Here is a 7,500-nt window from a genome sequence, read left to right on the forward strand (position 1 = left end):
TGGCTCCTTGGCTCCGCCCCCGCCCACCCCCGGCTCTGTCACCGCTACCGCCATCAGACCGCGGCTGCCCGTCAGTCCGGCTGGCGGCGCCGTCAGACTGAACACCCCGCTCGCCAACACAACAACTCTGGTACGACAAGGCATTCAGGTTCTGACTCGTGTGACATCACAGTGACATTACAACAGTCACATGACTGAATATGCATTAACGTCAAAGTTCAGTTCAATATTTTAAAATTAAGCAAATTATAAATATAAAAATATAATAAAAAGTTTTTGATGATGTGTCAGTGAAGTTGTCGAACCAGCAGAGGGCAGCAGAGTCTCTCCTCACCCCTGACATGTTCACCTCCTGCAGGTCGGTAGAGCCGGGGTCCAGCCGGTCCAGACCCGGTCCCCGGTCCTCATCGGTCAGACCGTCAGACCCGCAGGTGAGTGAGTGAGTCCAGCTGCAGCGAGGTGATGCACCACCAGGGGGCAGCGTCCTCTCGTCTGAACGTCTCTGTCTCATTCAGGGAACCTCGTGAGAGGAACCACCACCATCGTCGGCAAGAGTCTCATCAACCTGACGGCTCAGGCCAATCAGAGGAAGCTGAGCGACCCGGGGGGCGGGACCTTCAGGTGACGTATGAACTGTGGGAAAATAGAGCCGTGAGGTCCAACATGTCTGACCCGACGTCTCTGTTGTCCTCAGAGATGACGACGACATCAATGACGTGGCATCCATGGCCGGCGTCAACCTCAACGAGGAGAACGCCCGTATCCTAGCAACCAGCTCGGAGCTGGTGGGCACAAAGATACGCTCCTGTAAAGACGAGTCGTTCCTGCCCACGGGCCTGCTGCACCGTCGCGTCCTGGACACAGGTACCGTCACTCAGAGGCCCCGCCTCCTCCTCAGAACCAATGTTACAGTGGACCTGTGGAACGGCACCACAAGGCCACAAGTGACGCGTCTGGTCACATTGTCTCATCTGTGTCTGTGCTGCTGAGACAGTTCAACCGCCTGTCGTCAGGGCGACGTCACTCTGACTCTCTGCGTCTCTCGTCTCCAGCGAAGAAGCTTGGGGTGAGCGAGGTTCCTCTGGAGGTGGTGAACTTCATCTCCCACGCGACTCAGACCCGACTGCGCTCGCTGCTGGAGAAGGTGTCGTCCGTCGCCCTGCACCGCACGGACGGAGGAAAGGTAGGAGGGAATTGAACGCACAGGTTCATCAGTTGTTGTTGTTGATCAGTTCTGATCAGATGATGTTTTGTCAGGATGAAGATCATCACGAACAGACGACAGACGTTCGCTCGCAGCTTCGTTTCTTCGAGCAGCTTGAAAGACTCGAGAAGACGAGGAAGGACGAGCAGGAGAGAGAGATCCTGCTGAAGGCTGCCAAGGTACACACACATCTACACACACACACACACACGTGATGAAGTGATGAGTGATATCGTGTTTAGGGAAGTTTGTCCTGGTCATCAGCGGTGAGATGTTCACAGGACGTCAGATAGAATCAGAAATGTTAACACTGTCTGTTTGATTCCAGAGTCGAGCCAGACAAGAGGATCCAGAACAGGCTCGTCTGAAGCAGAAGGCCAAAGAGGTACATTCTCTGTCCGCTGACCATGATGTGACCGACCTGGCCATCATGTGAGTGACGTGGTCGCCATGTGGTGGTCATGTGACCGCCGCGTGACAGACGTGGCCATCATGTGACCAACGTGGACGCCATGTGGTGTCATGTGACCGACGTGTGACCGACGTGGCCGCCATGTGACCGACGTGGCCGCCATGTGACCGACGTGGTCGCCATGTGACCGACGTGGTCGCCATGTGACAGCCATGTGGTCGTCATGTGACCCGTCAGAGACTCTTCGTCATTCTTCTTCTCTCTGGTTCTCTCAGATGCAGCAGCAGGAGTTGGCCCAGATGCGTCAACGAGACGCCAACCTCACGGCGCTTGCCGCCATCGGACCACGCAGGAAACGCAAGATGGACTCACCAGGAGGAGGAGGGGCTGCGAGCAGCGAGGTGAGACCTCAGACACCATGGGGCGGGGCTTATGACCTGTACTGCAGCCAGACACAAGGGGGCATCATGATGATGAAACAAACACATTCTTGTCTTTGTGTTGTTTTGAGGACATTGACTCCCAAACCCCTGTATCCACCTCACCTCACCCCTGACCTCTGACCCCTGACCATGAAACCAGGTGTAACTCCTCAAACATCTGAGACGGTGTCTTCAGGAGGATAGAAAGACAAAGACAGTGAGTGTGAGTGAAGAGGGTCAGGCCCCCCCCCACCCCCCCCACCCCCCGAGGGCGTCCAAGGCTTCATCGCTACAGAAATGAGCTTGGGGCAGAGAGTGGAGGGGGGGGCGGTGTCATGTCCTGGGGGGCCTGCCTGTCTCGTGTTTGCCCCAACCCCCCCCCCCTCGGTCGTCCCACACAAAGGCGGGGAGTGACGGGGGAGGGGATGGGAAGTGGGAGCTATGAACTCTGGGAAATGTTATTGTTGATATGTGATGTGTAATATTGATCATATTATTCATAGAATAGTTTTATCAACAAGACAAACTTCTCAGGTCATTTGTGTTATTATTATTAATAATAATAATCACCATGTTCCTCACAAAGATCTTCTGGTGATGAGGAACTCTTACTCTGCTCTGCTCTGTCGCCGGGCTGATAGCTCTGTCAGGCCACGCCCCCTGCTTCTCCAAATATGGAGCAGAACAAAATAGTGAACTGGTTCAACACGTCACAGTGAAGCTGTGTGTGTGCGTGTGTGCGGGAGGTAACATTGCTGCAGGCTCTGTTTGTTCCTTCATTCCGTTCCTCAGTCGTCGGCTCAGCCTGACATCGTCATGGTGATGAGACCTTAAATCCTGACATCATCAATAATCATCAACCGATCAATGAACATCAACACGATCATATCAGTGAACGACTGGAATGTGAGAAGATCAGAAGTGTTGGATGAATTCAACAAATCCAGTTGCACGTGACAAACAAGTCCCCCCTCAAGCTCCGCCCCCTCCAGCTCCGCCTCCCCCTCAGGACGCGTCCCGGCGGCTCTGAACTCGCTGACTGTCGGTTGTCGGTGAACTTGTCTGAGCGGCTGCAGGCGTCACGTCTTCAGGCTGCAGACACACCTCACACAGGTCTGGACCAGTGTGGGACGTCCCACTGCCTCCTGGTCCTGACCGACAGACAGAGAGAGAGACAGCTCCTGACAGACAGACAGAGAGAGACAGAAAGGCAGACAGACAGCTACAGACAGACAGACAGACAGAGAGACAGACAGCTCAAACTAGACAGACAGACAGAGACAGACAGCTCTAAACAGAAAGACAGACAGAGAGAGACAGACAGACGGAGAGAGACAGAAAGGCAGACAGACAGCTACAGACAGAAAGGCAGACAGACAGCTACAGACAGACAGAGAGACAGACAGACGACAGACAGACAGCTCCAACCAGACAGACAGACAGACAGGGAGGCAGACAGACAGCTACAGACAGACAGAGACAGACAGCTCCAACCCGACAGACAGACAGACAGACAGACAGCTCCAAACAGACAGACAGACAGAGAGAGACAGACAGCTACAGAGAGACAGACAGGTCTGAGGTCAGACTCCGGACAGTCGTGGTTCAGGCCCTAAGATGGCCGACTTAAAGATGTTGTAGATCTATAGATGTGTAGATCTGTTGTCTTGTTGCTGAGTGTTGATTGGTCCTGATGCTCCTGTCCCCCCCCTCAGGTGGCCTCGGGCTCGGGCGCAGGCTCCTCCCCCGCCTCCTCGTCCCGCCAGCAGCTCCGTCAGCGGATTACACGCGTTAACCTCAGGGACTTCATCTTGTGTCTGGAGCAGGACCGCACGACGGCCCGCTCCCTGCTGCTCTACAAGGCTCTGCTGAAGTGACCCGGACCGGACCGGACCTCTGGACTCTACATCCTCATCATGTCTCATTTTTAGATCATGACATTTCTCAGTTTTACATTTCAGCTCCATGTTTGATCAGCGTTTCACAGCTGTAACGACCGAGCCACACCAGACGACACTGAACGCACCGCGTGCCTTCGTCAAGTCCTGAGCTTTGACGTCGTGATGATGACGACGACGATGATGATGACGACGACGACGCTGCAGAATAAACCTGATCCAAACAGCTGGACTGTGTCTGTGGTCACATCTCGTCTGTGACGCTGGTTTCTACAGATGTGACCTGAACACAGCACCTGCAGCTAGCGATCAGATTACTATGATGTCATGATGTCATGATGTCATGATGATGACGACGAATCAGACGATGCTCTGTCAGATTCACAGGTCAAAGGTCACTGAGGTTCTGGTGTGATTGGATCGTTTTTAAAAAACTGATTTTATTAAAATTCCACTTTACCCACAATGCACCTGCCCCTCTGACAGTTGGTGGGTACATCACTGTTGCTAGGTTTCGACTGTAGTCCACAATCTGCTTCCTGTTTACACCTGGATGGTCATGTGACATGTTGGTGTGGTTCAGACATGTCAGTGTTTCCTTGGCCACGCCCACGTCTCCACTCAGGACGCCGCGCATCTGTTTGAAGCTCGTCAGGTGACAGTCGGTCACTGAGACACTCGATGGTTGGTCGATCATTTTAAAGAGTGTGTGTATATGTGTTTGTGTTCATGCTGAGTTTAACACTTGACAAAGTTAAAGGAGCAGTCCAACTTTCTGAGACACTGCTGTTCAGTCTTTATGCTAAGCTAGGCTAGCTGTTTCCTGTCTTTTGTTAAGATAGGCTAACGGTTGCCTCTGGTTTCCTGTTTTTATGCTAAGCTAGGCTAGCGGTTGCCTCTGAACTGTCCCTTTAAGTCATTCAGTGATTGACAGTTTTCGAAGTCGATCGTCACAGAAGCTGCTTCTCCTTCACTCAGGCTGCGTTCAGGGACTCACCCTCACATCTTCCTCCTCCTCCTCTGCATTATGATGTAATCTGTAGCTGTTTCAGCCTGATCACATGGTTCGTCAGTGTGGAAACGTAGTGATGAACCAATCAGAGCTCATCACAGTCTAGATTGTGTGTTGTTCACCTGACTGTGTAGCGGCATGTTACCATGGTGATAATGAGCCTTAAAGTGACAGTGACCAGGTATCAGTGGCTCAGTCTCTCAGACCTCGACGTGATGACGTGACGCTCGGCGGTGGCGTGGAGCTGTTGAATCATGTTTTTGTGGCAGTAGAAGAAGACGATGCAGTTTGTGGATACAGTTTTAACGGAGACGTGGAAGGTTTTTAATGCTTTAAATGTCTTTGTTTGTAGAGGATCTAGATCTGAAGCTGTGGTGTGTTTACTGTCTGTTCACAGGCTGGGTCGTCACAGCACCCGGCCACAGTCTCATCTGTTGGAAGAAGGACACAAATTTTGCGACTATTTATATTTCCTACATTCTGTACTCGATCCTGACGCATTTCAGGAAATGCAATTTTACAGTTGTTTGTACCTTTGCAAAAAAAATGAAATAAATAAAATGATAAAGAAGCAGTTTGACTTCATGTGGACTTTTATTTGTACAAGTGGAACAAAGTGACACGTAAAAGTTATATAGACAAAGTTTTATAAAAAGAAATGAATTATAAAAAGATTTGTTCACAGATGACGACGTGGACCAATCAGGCTGCTCGTATCAGACACAACGTTTACATGTAAACGCTGATCAGGTTTGTCGTGGTCAGACTCCAGATGTTTCTCCAGATGTTTCCAGAGTTCAGACGACTTCCTGTGTCTCAGTCCAGAGGTTCCTGTTTGATCCAGACCGGGGTTCTGATGGACGGGCTTGGTCGCAGGTCCCGACACAAGACATACTCGCTGAACTGGGACGAGTCTACGCCGCCGCCGCACGATGCCTTGATGCTGAAGCCTTTCTGGAACAGACGCTCCAGGACCTGTAGCGGGCGGGAAACCAAAACTTCACTTCCTGTTTACAGACCGAGGAGCAACATGATTGGCTGCTGTGAACAGATAGACTCTGTCAGTCGCTCACGTCTGTTGTCATGTTATGAAAAATGCGACTGGGCTTCATCGTCCATTTCTTACATTGGAATGATGCTAAGCTAAATTACCATAAACATGGAAACGGGGGAGAAACAGTTAGTTTAGCATTAAGACTAAATGGGGGAGCAGTTAGCTTAGCTTAGCATAAACATTGGAAACGGGGAAACTGTTAGCTCAGCATTGAGACTGGCAACAGGGCGACCATTAGCTTAGCATTAAGATAGGAAACTATTAGCTTATCTTAGCATAACCAATGGAAACGGGGAAACTGTTAGCTTAGCATTAAGACTGGAAACGGGAGAACCATTAGCTTAGCTTAGCATTGAGACGGGAAACCATTAGCTTCGCTTAGCATTAAAATTGAAGGTGACCTGCACTGAGTTGAGTCTGCAGTAGCCGTTTAGGGGGAAGCGGATGACGTGGGTGGGGTCCAGGTTCCAGCTGGCGTTGACGGAGTTACACATGATGTCTCCGGTCTCGGGGAAGGCGTCCTCAATCAGAACCTTCTCCCCACTCAGTGCGATCCTCTCGCCCAGATCGGGTGTGACTCGGACCACCAGACACTCGCAGGGCGGTGCCCGCTGGGCCTCCCGCTCTGCCTGCCAGCGCTCCAGCGACCGCACCATGGGAGTCAGCTGGTAGAACCGGGCCTCCTCGTACAGCTGGGGGAAGTACTGGGGGGCGGGGACAAACCTCACATGTCACATGACCTGCTGACATCACACGTCAAGTATAAATGATATGGATTATAGTAACAATTAGAATTTTTATAATGAAAAGACGATTCAGGAATTGAATGAAGTGAATTCTGATCCTTTGTTTCGTCCTGACCTGTGACCCCTGACCTCTGACCCACCTTGAAGTCCTCCGGCAGCAGCAGTCTGCAGCTCCTCAGGAAACTGAGGATGAAACTGAACATTTCTCCATCTCTGTCGATGAAGTAATGTTGCTTCAGACCGTCCAACACGATCGGCTCGGTGCCGTTAAACAGGCGACTGATCCTGACGGACACAGAGTCACAGACAGAAAAAATCCTATTAATCCATAAAAACATTGACACATTAAGAGTCAGCAGGTAACATACACACTCTCTCACTCACAAACACACACACACACACACCTGGACTCGGGGAACTTGGTGAGCGTTGCCAGGCAACTCGTGTACATGTGTCCGCCGACGTCGATGTGCACGGGGGCGTTGGCCTTGGTCAGCTGGGCGGGGGAGGGGATGCCCTGCGTCGTCAGGGGCGACACAGGTGAGCGGCTCAGAGACATCCTGGAAAAGCTCCGCCCCTCCTGTCAAAGGTGATCACATTTACTGCTGTGGTACTGTATCTACAGGAAGTACTATTATTGGGGTACTGTATCTGCATGGAGTACTTTTACCCTGGTACTGTATCTGCATGGAGTACTTTTACTGTGGTACTGTATCTACATGTAGAACTTTTACTGTGGTACTGTATCTACA

General features: G+C 51.3%; 2 protein-coding genes across 4 annotated transcripts in view; one reads left to right on the plus strand and one right to left on the minus strand.

Annotated features, from left to right (window-relative positions):
- The window catches only part of LOC118314755 (transcription initiation factor TFIID subunit 4-like), an 8,423-nt gene extending 2,901 nt beyond the window's left edge, over nucleotides 1-5,522 (plus strand). For both annotated transcript variants that reach the window (XM_035641369.2, XM_035641368.2), the window contains exons 7-15: nucleotides 1-130; nucleotides 359-431; nucleotides 516-621; nucleotides 695-864; nucleotides 1,053-1,183; nucleotides 1,258-1,383; nucleotides 1,533-1,589; nucleotides 1,892-2,017; nucleotides 3,754-5,522. The exon at nucleotides 1-130 is cut by the window's left edge and continues 65 nt beyond it. In XM_035641369.2, coding sequence (XP_035497262.2) covers nucleotides 1-130; nucleotides 359-431; nucleotides 516-621; nucleotides 695-864; nucleotides 1,053-1,183; nucleotides 1,258-1,383; nucleotides 1,533-1,589; nucleotides 1,892-2,017; nucleotides 3,754-3,915 — 1,081 coding nt within the window. In that variant the 3' untranslated portion in view covers nucleotides 3,916-5,522. The remainder of the gene's footprint in view (nucleotides 131-358; nucleotides 432-515; nucleotides 622-694; nucleotides 865-1,052; nucleotides 1,184-1,257; nucleotides 1,384-1,532; nucleotides 1,590-1,891; nucleotides 2,018-3,753) is intronic.
- Nucleotide 5,523: 1 nt separating this feature from the next.
- The window catches only part of LOC118314759 (BTB/POZ domain-containing protein kctd15-like), a 3,050-nt gene continuing 1,073 nt past the window's right edge, over nucleotides 5,524-7,500 (minus strand). For both annotated transcript variants that reach the window (XM_035641373.2, XM_035641374.2), the window contains exons 2-5: nucleotides 7,153-7,328; nucleotides 6,889-7,033; nucleotides 6,404-6,706; nucleotides 5,524-5,923 (exon numbers count right to left, since the gene is read on the minus strand). In XM_035641373.2, the coding sequence (XP_035497266.1) occupies nucleotides 5,765-5,923; nucleotides 6,404-6,706; nucleotides 6,889-7,033; nucleotides 7,153-7,328 (783 nt within the window). In that variant the 3' untranslated portion in view covers nucleotides 5,524-5,764. The remainder of the gene's footprint in view (nucleotides 5,924-6,403; nucleotides 6,707-6,888; nucleotides 7,034-7,152; nucleotides 7,329-7,500) is intronic.

Source organism: Scophthalmus maximus, chromosome 7 (assembly GCF_022379125.1).
Source record: "Scophthalmus maximus strain ysfricsl-2021 chromosome 7, ASM2237912v1, whole genome shotgun sequence".
Lineage (NCBI taxonomy): Eukaryota > Metazoa > Chordata > Actinopteri > Pleuronectiformes > Scophthalmidae > Scophthalmus > Scophthalmus maximus.